This window comes from Halichoerus grypus, chromosome X, assembly GCF_964656455.1.
Source record: "Halichoerus grypus chromosome X, mHalGry1.hap1.1, whole genome shotgun sequence".
NCBI classification, from domain to species: Eukaryota; Metazoa; Chordata; class Mammalia; order Carnivora; family Phocidae; genus Halichoerus; species Halichoerus grypus.
In genome coordinates, this window is record NC_135727.1 from 4632010 (window position 1) to 4652086 (window position 20077).

The 20077-nt window shown below is 44.2% G+C and overlaps 1 protein-coding gene across 3 annotated transcripts in view; it reads right to left on the reverse strand.

Annotated features, from left to right (window-relative positions):
• Positions 1–893: 893 nt before the first annotated feature.
• MTM1 (myotubularin 1) overlaps positions 894–20077 on the reverse strand; it is a 94862-nt gene continuing 75678 nt past the window's right edge. For 2 of the 3 annotated variants that reach the window (XM_036102384.2, XM_078064772.1), the window contains 5 exons: positions 15436–15642; positions 14152–14244; positions 13474–13587; positions 9160–9336; positions 894–2634 (listed from right to left, as the gene is read on the reverse strand). In XM_036102384.2, coding sequence (XP_035958277.2) covers positions 2467–2634; positions 9160–9336; positions 13474–13587; positions 14152–14244; positions 15436–15642 — 759 coding nt within the window. In that variant the 3' untranslated portion in view covers positions 894–2466. The remainder of the gene's footprint in view (positions 2635–9159; positions 9337–13473; positions 13588–14151; positions 14245–15435; positions 15643–20077) is intronic. The other variant, XM_078064771.1, reaches the window with a different exon arrangement.

Genomic DNA, 20077 nt, shown 5'->3' on the forward strand with positions numbered 1-20077 from the left:
GTGGACAGGCCTGCAGGTGACGAACTACTAGTCAGCTTGTTTTGAGAGTTGTATTATTCCTACCACAAAAGAAGAAGGATAAGCTTCATTGCATTATCAAAAGTAGATGAGAAAGTGCTAGGACCATAGTTAGGGAAAACTATTATATTATCAAAAATAGATATGATTCCAAATTATTTGAAGGGCTGTCCCAGGAAGAGAGATTCTTCTATTTCATTCCCGATGGCAGAGCTAAGGCTACTCACTGGGAACTCGAGAGACGCAGAATTCAGCGTGATGCCTGTGCACATTTGTTTCCACGACACTCTCCTGGGCTGCAAAACAGGGATGCCGGAACGCCACAGAGCCCATGAGGCTGCAGGGAGGACTCAACACAGCAATGTCGAGGAAGAACCTTGGCAGAGTATTTCAAATACTCAGAGTTTTCAAAGATACACTTAATCTTTTAAGAGTCCTATTCAGATTTCCAAAAAATGGTTAATTTTAGTTTACTGCTAGAACTATTTAGCATTCTTAGAATGCACATAATTTCCAACCGGCTATACTATTCGACAACAGTTTTGAATTCTTACCGCAAGAGACACCGACTAGGGCTTACTCGCGCCAATGTCTCAGCCTCCCTTAACGCCGGCCGCTGTGGTCCGCAACCAGAGTCTGAAGTCTCACGTCTACGCACCCTGGCTCTTCTGCGGAAGCTCTCTGGACTTTAAGAAAGACAGCTGTGGCTTAAAATTGGCACTGTTAATACACTTAAATGTCCCATGTTGTTGAGTTTTGGGAGGGGCCTGCAAGGTTGCTAGTAAGACAAAGAGCATGTGAAGTTGAGCCAGGAAAAGAAAAGACACCCAAACACCCCTCCCCCCCCACACACAGTTACACCCCTGAAAACAGAGTGCTATTTTAGTTAATACATTTATTACAGCAGGTCTTTAGTCATTATTGTCATGAAAACTTTTTCATGACATTTCACAAAATCCTTTAAGCTATTAGTATTAGCTTTTCTCTTTTTATGGAGTGACACTTTGTTAATTTATGAAATATTTACAGCGTTTACAAAAAGCAAGAGAATGTCTAATAAAATTTCTTATACATACAAAATTTATACACGATACTACTGTATTTGAGATGTCTTATTTGGTAGACCAATTAAGCTATGACATAAAATAATTTACAAAGATATATATTTAATCTCTTAATTCATTGAAAACAAAACCATATTAGCTATAAATAGTCCTTTACAAATCACTGTAAAACATTAATTGTTTTAACTCTAGCCTTAACTTTTACAAATATACTTAACTAAATGAATTAGTTCAGATATCAAATAGAACTGCATTTGAAACTTCATTTACCACTAGTACTATTACCAAAAACAAAAATAAAAACAAAAACAAAACAAAAAAAACTCCCCAAAAACCTGAAAAAGCAAACTGCCGGGTACATTTCAAGTAAAAATTTGTAGAACCAGTTTAATGCACGCTTGGGGGGAGGGGCATCCAACACCATGTAAATTGAAATACAATACTTTCAAGAATACGCTCAACAAATGTACATCTGCGGCTTTTATTTCAAAGAATGATGCTCCAGCAACAGCTCATACATCCAAGATGGTCAACCCCACACTTTGGCAGATAAGCTGGTCTGACTAGAGCGACGTTTGCGAAAACATTCACCAAAGCAGCATAATGCCCCCGACATCCTCAAACAGTGCTATATAAGGGGGTTTCCACAACCTGAAAATGGACCAGAATTTTAGGCAAGCTCATGGAAGAACTTAGAAAATAGAACTGGCAAAAAATTTTTAAAAAAATCATATTTGACTGGGCCCCATCAGTGTAATATAAAAATATGCTCCTCTTGAAAATTAGGGGAAAACACTTCAGATTCCAAAATTTCAAAATAACGAAAAACTCATCTACACAGCTATTTCTCTTTAAGCCACCACTTACGATGGTATAAAGTTTGGCAATTATTTAAACACCTTGCTTTTGGATGATACCTCAGAAGATGAGCTCGATCTGGTTTTGGCAATAACATCTTTCACATTTGGGCTCGTTTTACTCCAAAGCAACTATTAGAAGCAGCCTAAGGAAAATCTGGTTCACAAACATATTTTTTCACTTAAGTTTAAAATCATGTCATTCCAATTAAGCCCACAAAATACGTATTGTATACACAGTATTTCGAAGGAGGTAAATTCAATTTCAATTTTATCTTTCAAAAACTGTTCTTGAAAGGTGTCAGGATTTTCCAAAACCCCATCTTGGCTCCTTTCTTCTGATTGCCCTGTAGACACTAGTTTTCTTGTAATATGTATTCTAGAAGGCACATATTCAAGAGTTTAAGATTATGTTAGTTCAAGTTCTACACGGAGGCAATTATTTTAATCTACTTTGTACAGAGGCCCTAAATGAACGTCAACCATCTCCTTTATTCAGAGCTCTAATGCGGCACCGGGGTTCCCTCTCAGAAGTGAGTGTGCACGTGGGGCATCATCTGTGAAGGACCAGAAGGCGAAGTCGAGGGATCGGAGAGCTTGGCCGAGCTGGCAAGCTGCAGTTCCTCGAGCCGCTGTATGTATTCGTCGCGCAAGGCCAAGAGCTCCACGTACCGCTGCTCCACTGGATTGGGCTGCTAGAAAGAAGCACAAATGGGTGTTACAAGAAACCCTCGTACTGACCTTTAATGTACAGACGCCAAAAATACAGAAAAGTTCAAGGGTAAAACACCCAGCTCTTCGCCACCAAGAAAGCAGCTCCTGTACACGTGGGCTTGCCATCTTTTTAAGGTTTATCAACCCAGACACGGCTCCGGTCTCCTGTGTCCCCCGGCCCCAGGCCCACTGCCCTCTTTCGTTCCCAGAGGCAACAACTCTTCTCAAGTTGGCGTGTGGCCTTCTTTCCTGTGCAGATTTATGATACTTTTCCTATACATGAGTATCTGGAAACAAAATACGCTATTATTGTCTATGTTGTGAAAGTTACATTAATGGTGGTATTCTGTATTTATCACCTGGCATTTTCACCCATGTTTCTGAATTCGATCCCGGTTGAGTCCCACTGAATGAATAAAGCACAGCTGATCTCTGCACTCCCCCAGTGACAGATACCCGGGGATGTCCAGTGCTCCCCCTACTACGCGCAATGCTGTGTTGTCCTCGTGCACATCCGCTAATGGTTCTTGAAGGCAGTTTCCCGGGGGTGGGGGTGGGGCCTGCTGGGGAGGACAGCATGGTCTCTTCAGCTTTATCACATGCTGCCGAACGTTCTCTGAGGAGGCGGTATGACCTTACACTCCGTCACTAGTGATGTCTGGTGCTCCACGTCCTCATCAGCGCTTGGGATACAAGAGTAATTGTTTTCTGGTTTGGGCCAATCTGGTGACTATAAGGTGGCATCTCAGGACAGCTTTACTTTGCACCTCTTTTCACGTGCCAACTCATAGCTGCGAGCTGCAGGGCCGACGCCCGTTAGCTCAGGGTCAGTCTCGGGTCTGCCTCTTACCAGCTGCAGGACTTAACCTGGATGCCTCCATTTCCCCACCGCTGAAATGGGACTAAAAACGGCACAGACCTCACGGGATTGCTGGGAGAGCGAGGGCAGCCAATACGGTCAGTTCTGCTTCATTGATGAATGGGGGGTCTCGCGGCGGTCCGGAGGTTAGAAGTCAGGTTAGAACAGAAAGTGATGCTCCCGAGCGTGCGGACTTTTTACACCTTTGTACTGATGTATGAATTACAGACAGGAATGTGTACAAAGCTTAAAATGTTCAGCTCAGTGAGCCTTTACATAGACATACACTAATGTGATCACCCACCCAGGCCAAGATACGCGATAGGACAGCCCCCGGAAGACTCCCTCACCAGCGTGTTTTGAGGTGATTAAAGGCAAGCTCCTAGAAAGCTTGAGCAGTATACGAAGACATTAAGAAAAAGGCCAAAAGTCTACGGAAGTGCATTCCTTCAGCGCTAGTGGCTTCTGGAACCATCCTGCTTTCCACCGCGTTAGGCTATGAGCCCCAACATGGAAGCTGTGGAGACAACGCACTGATGAAGCAGGCCGCACCCTGGCCTGGGTCCGTAATGTGGAGGAGAGCAGGCTGCACCAGAGCCTCGAGGAGACAGCAGGAACCCTGGGGGTTAAGACTGTGTCTGAGCTTCCTGGGGCTGCCATAACAAATGAACACAAAACAGGGGCGGGGCGGGGAGTGCTTAACACAACAGATAATGTATTTTCTCACAGCTCTGCAGGGCAGAAGCCTGAAATCAGGCTGTCAGCAGTGCTGTGCTCCCTCTGGAGGCTCCAGGGTAGGCTCCTTCCTCTCCTCTTCCAGCTTCGGGGGGGCTCCAGGCTTCCTTGGCTTGTGGCTGCATCCCTCCCACCTCCTCTGTTTCCACAGCGCCTTCTCCCCATAAGTGTCTGTGGCTCAAATCTCCTTCCGTTTTCTCTTGTAAGGACACCTATCACGCGATGTAGGGCCCACTCCAAATCCAGGAGGATGGCATCTTCAGATCCTTAACTTAGTAACATCTCTAAGGACCCCTTTCCGAAATAAGGTCACATTCCCAGGTTCAGAGTGGACATGTCTTTTAGGGGGACACCATTCGACCCACCACAAGCTGCCAAGGAGTGGTCGACAGAGGCCAGATAAAAATGCCACAGACATGTGACGGTGCCCGCGTTTCTAGTGGCACTGGTGTTTCTTTTTCTTTTCTTTCTTTTTTTTTAAAGATTTTATTTATTCATTTCTGAGAGAAAGAGAGCGAGAGATAATGCACACAAGCAGGGGGAGCAGCAGAGGGAGAGGGAGAAGCAGACTCCCCACTGAGCAGGGAGCCCGATTCTGGGGCTCGATCCCAGGACCCTGGGATCATGACCCGAGCTGAAGGCAGATGCTTAACCAACTAAGCCACTCAGGCATCCCTTTCTTTCCTTTCTTTTTTTAAAATTGTATTTTTAAGTCAACTCTACATCCAATGTGGGGCTCGAACTCACAACCCTGAGACAAAGGGTTGCATGCTCTCCCGACTGAGCCAGCCAGGGGCCCGCACTGGTGTTTCCATTAGAGCTCTGGTTACAAATGTCCACAGGTTGGAAGAGGTCTCCTCCTTGCTCCTAATCCTATTCTTCCTGTAAGCCCTGTTTCTTTACTGTGACTGCAGAATGTGAAGTTTTTCAGAAAGGCACATGTGGCATTAGAACAGGAATGCTTGGGGGCACCTTGGTGGCTCAGTCGGTTAAGCGTCTGCCTTCAGCTAAGGTCATGATCCCAGTGTCCTGGGATCGAGTCCCGCGTCGGGTTCCCTGCTCAGTGGGAGGCCTGCTTCTCCCTCTCCCTCTGCCCTCCCTGCGTGTGTGTTCTCTCTCTCTCTCTCTCTCGTGCTCTCAAATAAATAAAGTCTTTAAAAAAAAAAGAACAGGAATGCTTGGTAGAGTGTGTGACACCCAGTGGATGCTGTGCACAACCTGCTAATGTCTTTTGTCCATTTTTCTCTGTATATTCAGCTGAGGGCAGCCACTGTTCTGGGCACTTGGGATCCATCAGTGAACAAAGGAGGCCCAAATCCCCATTTTTATGGCATTTTCCTTCCAGCAGAGGGAGACAGACAAGCAAAGAATACCACAAGTCTGAGTTCCAGGGGGTGTTCAAAGGTGAGGAACATTCTGGAAAGGAAGCAGACCAGGGTAAGAGGTGCAGGACTGGTGGGATGCCGCTCAGGCCTTGGAAACCACTGCAGGGACCTGGGCTTTGGTGCCGGGTGAGATGAGCAGCTCTGTGGACAGTTTTGTGTGGAGGGGCGGTGGGATGCGGGATGTACTTTACAAGGATCGCTCTGGCTACCATGTTGAGAACACACCAGAAGGAAGGAAGGGTGGAATTCAGGCGTCCAGCTAGAAGGCGAGGCAGCACCAGGCCGGCAGCGGGGGGACTGGTACGGAGGGTCTGGGGTCACATGGGCTTTGAAGGCCGAGTCCAGCAGGCTCTGCCGACAGACTGCAAAAGGGGTGCAAGAGAGAAGGGAGTCGAGGAGGGCTCCCCGGTTTCTGGCCAGAGTGACTAGGAGGGAGTTGCCAAGAACCAACATGGGAAAGATGGCAGGAGGAACAGGTTCTGCGGGACCAGGAGCCCCATTTTAGACATGTCCACGTTGATCTGCTGTGCGAGGCCAGTTTACCATCGCCGGTCCTTCCCTCTGCCCTCTGCATCAACCTCCCGGGGCTCCCCCCGTGCGCAGTCCGCTTCTGGGCTCGACCCCTGCAAAGAGCGGGGCAAGCTCCTCCTCGATATCCTCCTCCGAAACTGTCCTGGCTATTTTTTAAATTTCCCTTTTTTCAGATGACTATTAGAATCAGTTTGTTATTGTACCAGCAAGGACAATTAGACAAGAAAAAGGAATCAGAGGTAAAAAACCATTTCTGCAGATGACAAGGCTATATAATTAGAAATCTCAAGAGAGTAGACCAAAAAATGATTCGAAATGAAGAGAATTCAGTCTGGTGATGGGTACAAAATATCCAGAAGCCATTAGCCTATAGACAAACACAAACCACTGAGAGGCTACAAGGAAAGAGTCCAAAAGGCAAAATCACAAGAAATGAAGTTTAAAGTCAAGCGGCTGCAAAAGCTACAGCCCGGCCTCTCCCCGGGACCGAACGCAAGTCCAGAGTGTGCTCAGCGCAGCACACGACACGGGCTATGGAAGTATCTCGGCCTTCAAACAGCTTTCAGAGTCCCACTCCTTTTGGCGTTCCCCTCAGAAATGACTGAAGCACCACACGGGTCAGCCTGTTCCTATCTGACTGTCCCTGTTCCCATCCTTCGGCGATCACTGTGCAAAGATGTGAGCTCGCCGGTGCGGGCCTGCTTAACCGCTACCGGAGGGCGGCAGCTGCTGAAGGATACATAATAGGAGGCGCCCCGGCAGCCCAAGGCCTCATTCAGGCTTATAACAGGACTCATGGAACACTTTTGCTTCCGGCATGAGCAATTCCCTCACCTTAATACATGTACCAAACGGGCTTCCCGATAGCTCTTCAAATGTAAGCACTGCTCTTTCCGTCCACTCCGCTCAGTTTTTATGTCACAGCAATGGTTGGTGGTTTTTGCTTTTAAAAAGCACACTGACCCTGCCTTCTTCTAGGCCAGAGCTCATTAGAGGGACGGGCTGTGTCTGCTAGTGTACTGCAGGGCTGTGAATGCGACAGGTACCCAGTAATGGTTTGTATACCAACTGGGCCACACAACTGAACAACAATTTAACTTTTAAGTGGTTAAGTATATTCCTTGAGGTTTACTAATTTAAAAAGTCCTATGTGATCCGATTTAAATCTATTTCTGAATGAAATAATGTTCTACAGGAGATCTTTAAGGAAATGTAATGCATTTAATTCACACCTTCCATGATGACATTTCTCCCCGAGCACTACCATCACCGGCTTATGTTTTCTAGGCACCCCCATCAGCCTGGGAGCTCTTAATCTGTGTGTTCCACAGCCCCTCCCCTCGCCGCCCTGAAAATACAAAGATATGTGTAGTACCCTCCACGTTCAGAAAAATCTATATAGAAAGGATAAGTTACTTTCTTTTTGGAGTAAATTTCACAGATCATAATACAGACCAATTACTGTCTCAAAATAGAAACCTCTATCAAAAAATGTGTGTTCCTAACTGGCCCAGTTCCATTTCGCTAACCTCCATAAAAATAAGGGGGTAGATACACTCTAGTAAGTTATTCTAATAATGTTTCTTCCTATTTGACTTGTCACACAATTATTACCTTTATATGTTCAGAAATGAATTGCTCTAAATTCCCTGTATTTTAAGAATTTCTCCAAGTACAAATGGGTGAGGGGAGATTAGAGAATCTATACAGAAATTGGTGATACTTTCTAATTACTAATGTTTTAAAAAAAGTCACAATAAACACAGAAAAGGGTCAATTTATAGGAGACACTGCACATTTACATGGTGTTTTTTTTTTTTTTTTTTAATTAGAAAAGGAACATGTCCTCTGTAACAGCAGTTAGAACCCTGGCAAAATTCCCATTTCCTCTTTACTTGATATTCCAAAGGCTAGAACTACTGCTAAATAAATTCCCTCACTGTGCTTCTCAAATCTCAAACTAAACAAGTGAGTGTTCTCAAGCCCTGGACTCTGTCACTTTCCGAGAGATTACACGTTTCCACCATTACTGAATTGCAGAAGCCTTCCATGCGATCAGCAGAGACCTTGAAACGAGAGTGCCAGCTTGAAGCAGGCATTCCCCAATGCACAGCCTGGCGTGCAGCCAGCTGCCTGAGTGGGATAAACAATCTAAGAGACAGAATGCAGCACCCGGGCCCTGCTGTTGCCCCGCGATTTCGAGCGGGATTAAAGCTGGCGCTTATGCAAGACTGGCCTGTGAGAACAGGTAGTTGGCCGTCCAAACTGCAGGAAAATGTGCAAACCTTTACAAAAGGGCAATTGCAAATACTGAATATTTATAGCCCTGAAAACACATCACAAACTGGAGGCACTTCCGAGCCCTTACACACAGGCTGTGTTTCTCTTCTGATTTTGGATAGAGTGGAGGTGGGAGAATGGAAAGCCCGAGTGTGTCCTTAACAAAATGGGGACTCTTTTGCTTCAAAAATCATTGTTTCTCTTTTTGATTGATAAATGGCCAACTGAATGTACTATCCACTGACGGATCAATTATCTTTATTTTAGAAGTAAATATCCTCAGTGAAATGCACTCTGATGTTAGCTGACCCGGTACATACAGAAGAAAATGTTTTTTTTTCCTTGAGGATCATCAAAGTCTACTCACTGGAAAGAATTTTCTTGTTATGTGTAACAATGTCCACTAATTGAAGGAAATCCTTAGCAATCAAGACTCAAAAATTTTCCAGAGCTTCCAATCATTTTACATTTTAGTAAAAAAAAAAAATTACATTATTTATAAGAATATAAGTTTAACACCAATCAAAATAAGTAGCTCAGTAATTAAAACAATTTTTAATTAAAGTTGCATTTGAAAGTGTGATTTTTTTATTTCCCCCCTCATAATATGAAAAAAACAACAACAACAAAAAACCCACTACCGAGTAACATTAATCTAAATCCAGAAGTCATAATCAGTAGACATCACTGCATTTTAATAATGTCACTTCACTTACTTGTTGCTTGATTCTGGGGTTCCATCTAATGTAGTAATTCACCCAAAGTTCCAAGTGACGCATACTGGCAACTGGATATAAAACTCGATTGATTTCTTTAGTATAGAAGGGATTTTTGAATTTGTCCTTATTACTGTTTATCAGTGACCATAAAGATACTGTTCGTTCTGTAACTTTCTATGGAGAAAGAGAAAGCGGAAAGCCTAAGTAAAAACACACAAGTACACAAACCATTTTTCAGCCTCAACTTGAATCACACATTTACATTATCCCCATAATAGCTCAAAAAGCCTCATGGGCCAGTGAGTGTTCAGCAGCCACTTACTGATATTTGCATAGATAATGGCCTAGCTTGAGAGCCACTATGCCATTAAATGCAATTCACTGACCTAAGACGACTATTCCTGGCTAGGTAAAAGATTTATGAACAGATGGGCAGTATGCTCTTTACAATTCAGCAGAAAGAAAAATTATCATAAGATCCCATCGGCTTTCTTCATTTTTGTATTTGTTAGAACTGTAAAATCTTAACCTGTGCCTGCTTGACAGTAGGTATCTAGATATAAAGGTTTTTTAATCAACCACCCAGATGTTCGCTCTCTATCATGCCAACGTGCAGATATTTGAAAACACCTGGATAACTTCACTGAATCTTTACTTTCTCATTTCGTGTCCATCAGCTCATACAGATATTCACATTTTCATTGTTTATTAGAGATTTTTACCAATTTTGAGCGTAAACTAGAAAAAAACCCCAAAGCTTGGGAAATAAAAGGTACAATTATTAAAATTACCGAAGGCAGACTTTGAAACTCTTCCCAGTAATGACTTCGATAAGAAAGGACCAATAAGCTAAACCTGGCCGCTAAAAAAGAACAGCTTAAAATAAGTGACTGAAGAAATGTCTTTAACATACATATTTCATTAATGTGAACAAGAAATACGGCAGCATAAATTTGTCTTCCTTGGAATCCACCTAAAACTTCATTCACTTGTACAAGCTATACTGTGGGGAGTTCATTTGCATGCTTGCTTTTATTTTTGTACACAGACATAGTTTAAAAAGTCAAATAGCCTGGCCAGGTTTGTTATGAGAAAAAACCAAACCAAACCAAACCAAAAACCCAGCTATCTCTCACCTCCCCACAAGCAACTGTGTTTGATTTTTTTTTAATTGATCTATTTGGCTATCTGGTACTTAAGCTCCACATCTCTAGATAATATGCCTTCCTTGCTCCAGGCACTCACTTGGTCTGTCCCGCCTCATACTCCCAGCACGCACCATAGCTCTCATGAGACTGACATCTAGTGCCTGGATCCCTATGATGAAGCAAATGCTACTCTCAGGCAGGCCCCGCAGTCCCTTTCTGTGATTTCTTCTCCCGCACGAATTTTTTTGTCTTCCCTCGATTTAACAACTATCTGTTCTGTGTGCGAACTTTTCTTGGCATTTATCATGAATTCACCCCCCAACTCTTCCTTCAACGTCTCAAACTTGTGTCAAGACCCTCAGCACCTCTGGCGCCCCCAGTTTCTTCCTCAGAGGAAAACAAGCCACACTGCTGGCCCCCGCGCCTCGTGCCCGGCCTGCACCTATGATCTCCTTTCCGTTTCGCCCTGAGCATCCCCTGTTGCCTCTCTCTCCTAAGTCCCACAGTCTTCTTTTTTTTTTATTAAGATTTTTATTTATTTATTTATTTATTTATTTATTTATTTATTTATTTATTTATTTATTTGACAGAGAGAGACACAGTGAGAGAGACAACACAAGCAGGGGCAGAGGGCGAGGGAGAAGCAGGCTCCCCGTGGAGCAGGGAGCCTGATGCGGGGCTCGATCCCAGGACCCTGGGACCATGACCTGAGCCAAAGGCAGACGCTTAACCACTGAGCCACCCAGGCACCCCCCCCCCCAGTCTTCTTTCTTGTTTGCATGGAGCCGACACTCCAGCAGCTTCCAGAGAAAGGGGTTGGTGTGGGAGGGAACTCTTGATGCCACGCATATCTGAGAATAGCTTTGGTCTACCTAAAAGCCTGGTTGACAGTTTGGTGGCTAGAAAACTCTAGGTTGAAACCATTTTCCTTTAAAATTCTGAAGGCAATGCTCCACTGACTTCCAGCTTCTGATACTGCTATTGAAGATTTTACCTTCTTGATCTGTTTCTTTGCAAACGGCCCATTCCTTTTCTCTCTGGAAGCTTGAAGGATCTTTTCTTTGTCCCTGGTGTTTTGAAACTTCACAAAGATGGGCCTTACTTAGCACGGGCCTATTTTTGTCCACCATGCTTGGGCACGCGGCAGGCCTTTCAATGTGGAAACTTACATACTTCAATTCTGGGAAATATTCTCAAATTATTTTGGTGATTTCCTGCTCTGGGGTCTCTCCAGTTTCTCTCTCTAGAAGCCCTATTATGTGGATATTGGACTCTAGGACTGATCTAGTTTGCTGATCTTTCCATCTTCTACCTCTGTTTCTAATGCTCTTTCTGGGAGATTTCCACTTCATCTTCCAACTCTTCTTCTGAGTTGTTTTGTTTTTTTGTTTTTTTAAAGATTTTATTTATTTGACAGAGAGAGCACTAGCAGAGGGAGAGAGAGGGAGAAGCAGGTTCCCTGCTGAGCAAGGAGCCCGATGTGGGACTCGATCCCAGGACCCTGGGATCACGACCTGGGCCGAAGGCAGACGCTTAACCGACTGAGCCACCCAGGCGTCCCTTCTTCTGAGTTTTTAACCTCTTCTCATTTCAAGTTGTTTTCTGATCTCTACATATTCTTTCCAAACAACATCCTGTTGTTATTTCACGGTACCAATATTTTCTTATCTTTCTTGGCATATTCGATGCTAGCTGCCTGTCTACGTCTCCCCCCTCCCTACCTGGTAACCATTTTCTCCAAGCTGCTTTTCTCTCTCCTGGCTATCTGCTATTATTTAAGAGTGGAGCACTGAAGAGCCGACCAGAAGCTTTGGGATCACGAGGCTCACTGACATGAGCTTCACTGTGGGGAACCCTGGGTGTTGCTATCTTTCGGTCCTTCCTCTTGGGCTAGTCGGTTTCCCCAGGGATGATTTTTTTAAATTGAGGTGGGGTTCACGCACTGTAAAATTCACCACTTTAAAGTCTACAATTCAGTTGTGCCACCACCACCTCTCTCAAGTTCCAAGAGCTCTTCATCACCCTCGTACCCACTAAGCAGGCATTCCGCATTCTCCCCTCCCTCCAGCCCCCGGCAAACACTCATCTGCTTTCTGCCGTGATGGCCTTGTTATTCTGGACATTTCCTAGAAATGGAATCCTGCCATCTGTGAGCTTTTGCGTCTGGCTCCCCTCGCTGAGCATGTTTTCAAGGTTTGTCCACGCTGTAGCACGGGTCACAACTTCCTTCCTTTTTACGGCTGAATAATAGTCCAGCGTACGGCTAGGCCGCATTGTTTATCCTGTCATCAGCAGACGGACCCTGGGGTTGTTGCCACCTTTTAGCTCTTTGAACATCTGTGTGTGATTTTTTGTTTCATCTCCTGTTTTCATTTCCCTTGGGTATGTGCCTACGAGTGGCATTGCTGGGTCACAGGACAAACTCTCTGCTTAGCTTTCTACCACAACAGCAGCGTATGAGGGCTCCGTTTTCTCCCCCCACCCTCGCCAACGGAGAAGGTTCTTCCGTGCTCCCACCCAGAACATAAGGACCTGTTGCCAGAATGCTGGGAGTCAGTAGGGAGAGTGAGCTCCTGTCTGTTCACCTCACCCCCTGATGACACTCAGGTCCCCAGCCCAGAGAGCCACTCTCATGCTCTCTCGAGAAACCTCTGTCAGAGTCATCAGCTCCAGAGAAGAGGAGACAGGGTCTGGGGAAGCTAACTCCTTATTCCAAACAGAACTGCAGGTTGCCTTATCTTTCCCCCTTCGCCCCAGACCCCGAGTCATCTGGGGCTCTACGCGATGCCAGGTGGGGCTGCTTCTCAGCTTCCCCGCTGCTGGTTTGAGACTCCGTTTCTCAAGCTAAGTCATCTACAAACTTTTCGGCTTCCCAAATTTGGTTGCTATGTCTCCTTTCTCATCTTCCCTGTTCTTAGAGGTTTATGCCTTTAAAACAATGCCCTTTCCTGACGTTTTTATGGTGTTTTGGGAGGGAGACCTTCCATACCTTTAAAGTCATTCCTACTCTCCGAAGGCAAAGTCAGTGTCTTACCCCTGCAGTAAATGCCAGACACTCAACAAACCCTCTGCATTTCCCACAAACCAAGCTATATATATATATTTTTTTTAATTCATGGAAGACTAGACACATTCAACTCAACAGATTACCATTTCCACTCACCTGTTTTTCTCGAGCAGATTCACAGTTGTATAAGAAAGTACCAAATCGGCAACTATACAGATGATCCAAAATTGTAATCAAAAATCGTTCGTTGAATTCAAAAGCTGTAGGGAACTAGACAAAAACACACCAACAAAGAATGAAAACTTGGGACTGATCTTTTATAGACTGAAAAGAGGTGTATACATGATGCCCCCTTGTAGCCTTTCAGGAAGGCCAGCAGAGGTTGCTACCCGCACACACCCTACATTTCTTGGTGCTCTGCACAGGACTGAGGAGTTTGAAGGAGTGTCAAGTATAGGAATCAAAGGAAAACAAGTAGATTTTCTGGGTTCTCCTGAGCGTACAGGGTAGTTTCTTCATTGACGGTGTCCTATGTGCAATAAGCCAGTACAGAGGGAATGGAAAAGACGACTTGGGACTGTCAATTCCATTAGGAGAGAGGATGCAGTGAAATATTTAAATTTTAAAACATTATGGAAAATCCCAGACATAAATAGCAAGAATAAAACCGTAAACCCCATGTACCCATCACCCGGCTTCAACAATGACTTACATAGGGCCAGACTCGTTTCACCTCTATCTCGGCCCTGTGTACTGTGAGGCAAATCCCGGACATTAGATCAAAATACTTAAACGTGAAATCAAATGTATTTTTATCCTGTACATATCCCTTACCTGTTTCGACATCTGCCATACACAATCAATAAACTGGAGAAAAATAGGAGATCGGTCAGCGTCGGCGTGGTTTTTATCACCATGACCTATTCTCTGAAATGAATGGATGAAGACCATTTGTTTTCATTTATGGGTACAAAACTGAGAAAGCATATATAACCCACAAAATGTGACAATACAGCTCATCAATCTGCTTTCCAAATGCCAAGTTTCTCAGAGAGTAAATGGTATATGTTTTTCCTTGGCAATATAGAAATGTGCAAAGGTTTTGAAATAATGGAAATCCAGTATAAACATCTATAACATCCCAATGCCAACTGGCAAAGCATCATTACATTCACAGCTATTTCTACCAGCAGCTGCAGGTAGACTGGGCCAGCTCAGCCTGCAGTTAGGTTAGCTAGTGCTAAGGGACCAACCCTCAAGTCTGAAGCCTCGAAACGATGTCCAAAACAGTGTGATTATTAGGAAGTGAAGTTTTTTCTCTCTTAAAAACAAGACAAAAGCCTCACCGTTTATTTTTATTAACAATGGTTCTTTCTACTTGAAAATGTTATTCACACTACTTAGGAAACATGGATGAGGATCATCTGAGGGAGCTTGTTAAAAAGGCTTTTTCAGGGGCACCTGGGTGGCTCAATTGGTTAAGCATGTCTGACTCTTGACTTCGGCTCAGGTCACGATCTCAGGGTTGTGAGATGAAGCCCTACATTGAGCTCCACGCTCAGTGGGGAGTCTGCTGGAGGTGCTCTTTCTCCCTCTGCCCCTCCCCCTGCTCGTGCGTGTTCTCTCTCAAATACGTAAGTAAATAAATCTTTTTTTCTTTTTTTTTTTTAAAGGCTTTTTCAAAGTATATCTGGAAATAAGACCTGGAAATATGAATTTTAATAGGTTCTCTCAATTTTCAAAAGGTGCATCAGAGAATAGTAACAGTAATAATAAAACCTCAAATAATAGTCTAGCATCTCTGTAAAATGTATTTGGTTCTAATGGCTATAATAGCTGAGAAAGAACGGTCATTCTACCTTCCTTCTTTCACATAATTTCAATTTTAACATTTCCATGCAGGCTCCTGGCATGACTTTCGAGTCAAAATGTAAATAGTGCAGATGGATAAACCTGTCTCCTAAAACAACTTTCACTGCGCCCCCAAGGAATCACACACACTTTTCATTTGACTCCTCAGATTTTCTTTTCAAAAGCAAATACATAGCTTAACAACTAGTCTAAATCTCAAATGGCAGTGATGTGACATTTAAGAAATCGACTTTTTTGTTCACTTACAGATGCAAATTTGTGTCCAAAACTTATCCATTCTTTTTGCACCAATATTTCAAACCCGTCGATGCTCCGATAGAAGCTGTCCAGCATGAGCATGGCCAGGGACGTGAGCTGCGCGGTCCTGTCCCAGCCGTCGCTGCAGTGCACAAGCACCGAGCTCTTCCCTGAAGAAACTTTGTCTGCTACTTGAATGGCTCCCGTCAAAACAAGCTGGCAAAGAACACGCGATTAGTAGGTAGCTGTAAGATACTGCTGACATTTGAAATTATCGTTTTTAACCCCAGAAAAGGTCATGTTTTCAAAAAACTGCTACTGTCTAGGACAGAAAGCCTTCTGCAAATGGAACAGCAGGAGCTGTGGGGCCTGCTGCTCTTCCTCTGGGGCAATGGCATTCTAATGAGACTAGGTTATTAAAAAAAAAAAAACCAAACTCAATGCACACAAAGCCAAACTGCATTTCAAACTCCTTTAAAGTTCATGTGATTACATTAGAGTACTGAGGGCTGTCATTGCCAAGTACCACAGCCTGTGGCTTAAACAACAGGAATGTATTATGTTGCTAAAAGCCAGAGACCAAAGTGTGGGCAGGGCCAGGCTCCCTCTGAAGGCTCTAGGGAAGGACCTGTTCCAGACCTTCTCATAGCTCTGGTAGAGTTCCTTGGCTCGTGGCAGCAAAATTGCAATCTTCACACGATTTTCTCCCTGTGCCTGTGTCTCTGTGTCCAAATTTCCCCTTTGAATAAAGACACCAGTCTTCCTGGATCAGGGGCCCACTCTACTCCAGTATGACATCATCTGAACTCATTGCATCTGCAAGGACCCTAGTTCTAAAAAGGTCACACTCTGAGGTCCTGGGGGGTCAAGGTTTCAATAGATGAAATTTTGGGGGGACGGGGTTCAATTCAACCCATAGCAGTGATCATTTTAGAAAAATCACTGGCCCAACAGGTCTAGTCTAGACCTTAAAGGCCTGACACAAGGGAAATCACCTTTTAGCCTTTAAATTGACAAAATATGAACTATTCTGTGGCTTGGAAGTAGAATACCTACGTCAAGATAAAGTGACAGCCTTCTGGTAAACGTTTGAGACGTAGAAATACTACTAAATTTATGTATACAAAGAGTTATTGCTAGGATGTCATTTTTGGATGATTTAGGTATTTATGGAGTTATCCTTTATGAAGCATGGAATTTACCCATCATGAGTGTGCAGTCTGATGAGACGGCATAAATGTATACAGCTGCGTGGGCATCAGCGCAATCCACTTGTAGAGGGCTTCCATTGGCCGCAAAGTCTCGTGTGCCACCTGAGGTCAATTCCTGCTCCCACCCTCAGCCCCCGGCAGCCATGGATTTGCTTTGTCTCTATAGTTCTGCATTTACTAGAAATGTCATCTAAATGGAATCATATAATAGGTGATCTTTCATGTCTGGCTGCTGTCGCTTAGCATCATGTTTTTAAGGTGCATCCGTGTTGTAGCCTGCGTCCGTATTTCCTTCCTTTTTATGGCCAAGATGTATTCCATTGTATGGACCGGTCATATGTTACTTATCCACTCCTTAGCTGATTGACACTTGGTTGTTTCTAGCATTTGGTTACTATGAATGACGCTGCTATGAACTTTCGCACCCACAGATTTGTAGGGACTTAAGTTTTCATTTCTCTTGGGTAAATACCGAAGAGTGAAATGGTTGGATCATACAGTAAATGTATGTTTATTTAACTTTTTAGGAAACTGCTAAGCTGTTTTCAGAAGTGGTTGGACCATTTCACATTGCCACTGTCAGTGTATGAGGGCTCCATGTTTTCACGTGCTCATCAGCCATTCACATACATGATGCCATTTCTGGAGCCCCCCAAATCCTAACAGCTCTGCAACAGTCATGTATTATGGTCATTTTCATGGATTCAAGGCAAAATCAGACTAAGTGAAAGATCTAGTATAAAGAACTTTAAAGACACGTACTTTCTGTTATTTTTTTAACTTGATTTACTTATTTTTTTTAAGTAAGCTCTACGCCCAATGTGGGTCTTGAACTAATGACCCCGCTATCAAGAGTCCCATACTCCACCGACTGAGCCAGCCAGGTGCCTCTGAAGCTATGTACTTTCATTATTTTGACATAAACAGTAACTGCAGATAAGTGGACAAAGTAGTGCCGAGAAGGACAGGTGAGGGGACCTGACGGCACATCAATTATTCGTACAGAAGTCATCGCTTTTAAACTGACTAGAGCAGCTTTAGTTCTTCAAGCATTTTAAGTATCTCCTCAAAATCCTGTTTATAATTTTAATTTGAGGCACTTCTGAAGAAAGGGCTGTTGAGCAGCAACAGAAATATAGCAGATTACTTGAATTCAACTTAAGGAAGCTGAGCTTCTGCTGCCCTCTTACAGAGGGCGACTTCACTCCAGACACTTCCCTTATGAAAAGGGGATACAGTCTCAGCCCGTCATCTTTAAAAATATTAGATGTTTTCCAATAAAGTATGAATTCCCACCATTGCTTCTCAACAGGAATGCTGCTAGTTATCTAGTGAAATGAAATCAGATTTTCAAAAATACCACTGGAAACTGATAATCAGATGGATTTGTGACTGACGGGGAGGCAGTGTATGGCACGCTGGCTCAATGGCCTGGAGGCCTGGGTTTGAAACCTCCTTCCACCACTTTTGACATGTCACCCACTGAGCCAATCACAGAACCGTGGTTCCTTTCTCTCTGAAGCGAGGGGAGAAATGGTATCCCCACCACCAGCTTGTCTTGGCCTAAAAGAAAGAATCCCCATAAAGTGATGACATGGGGCATGGGTTCAAATGAATGTTGGCTGCCGGCTAGCCACATTCTAAGAAACACAAAATAACAGGAAGGGCTATCGGGCAAGAGTGTTGAAAAGGACAGAGAGAAACTGTAAGCTCCAGAAACCACAGAGACATTCTACCCTGCTGGGGCTCCGTTGATGGACTAGGATGAGGATATGGGACATATGCCAAGGTGGTGGTGGTCTCCTCGCCTGCAAAGCTTGCCCTGTTTTGCACAGAGTGGTGGGACCATTTCACCTGAATGCAGGTTAGTGGTGGCCATGCCATGTATCTGTCAGCAGTCCTGGGGCTGCAAAATAGTGTGCGAGGCTGAATAATGGGTCAACCAAAGATGTCCCGGTCCTAGCCCCTGGAAATCTGTGAACACTGCCTTGTATGGTAACAGAGACTTTGCAGATGTTATCAAGATAATGACTCTAAGATGGAGAGATTATCCTGGATTATGCAGGTGGCCCTAAATTACATCCCATGTATCCTGATAAGAAGGAGCAGAGGGAGATTTCACAGAGAGCAGGCAATGGGATCACAGAAGCAGAGAATGAAGCGATTTGGCCACAGCCAAGGAATGCCAGCAGCCACCTGAAGCTAGACGAGGCAAGGAACAAGACTCTCCCCCTAGAGCTTCCAGAAGGAGCACAGCCCAAATGTGCCCCCACCCCTGCTGATTCCCACTCGATCTTCAAGGTCCAGCTCAAGGCTACCCATATCTCTGCTCCCCCTTTTTTTTTTAATTTTTTTTTTTATTATTCTGTTATGTTAATCACCATACATTACACCATTAGTTTTTGATGTAGTGTTCCACGATTCATTGTTTGCGTATAACACCCAGTGCTCCATGCAGTACGTGCCTTCCTTAATACCCATCACTGGGCTAACCCATCCCCCCCACCCCCCTCCCCTCTAAAACCCTCAGTTTGTTTCTCAGAGTCCATAGTCTCTCACGGTTTGTCTCCCCCTCCGATCTCCCCCCCTTCATTTTTCCCTTCCTACTCTTCTTTTTTTTCCTTAACATATAATTTATTATTTGTTTCAGAGGTACCGGTCTGTGATTCAACAGTCTTACACAATTCACAGTGCTCACCATAGCACATACCCTCTCCAGTGTCTATCACCCAGCCACCCCATCCCTCCCAACCCCCCCACTCCAGCAACCCTCAGTTTGTTTCCTGAGATTAAGAATTCCTCATATCAGTGAGGTCATATGATGCATGTCTTTCTCTGATTGACTTATTTCGCTCAGCATAATACCCTCCAGTTCTATCCACGTCGTTGCAAATGGCAAGATTTCAGTCCTTTTGATGGCTGCATAATATTCCATTGTATATATATACCACATCTTCTTTAGCCATTCATCTGTCGATGGACATCTTGGCTATTTCCATAGTTTGGCTATTGTGGACATTGCTGCTATAAACATTGGGGTGCACATACCCCTTCGGATCACTACATTTGTATCTTTGGGGTAAATACTCAGTAGTATAATTGCTGGGTCGTACGGCAGCTCTATTTTCAACTTTTTGAGGAACCTCCATCCTGTTTTCCAGAGTGGCTGCACCAGCTTGCATTCCCACCAACAGTGTAGGAGGGTTCCCCTTTCTCCGCATCCCCGCCAACATCTGTCGTTTCCTGACTTGTTAATTTTAGCCATTCTGACTGGTGTGAGGTGGTATCTCATTGAGGTTTTGATTTGGATTTCCCTGATGCCGTGTGCTCCCCCATCTTCTAGCACAATGTGACTTATGCCTGAGAAACCCTGAGTCAGAGGTCACTAAGGTGTCTATCTGGGCTCCCTAGTTATAGCTGGCCTCGCCAGAGAACACCGA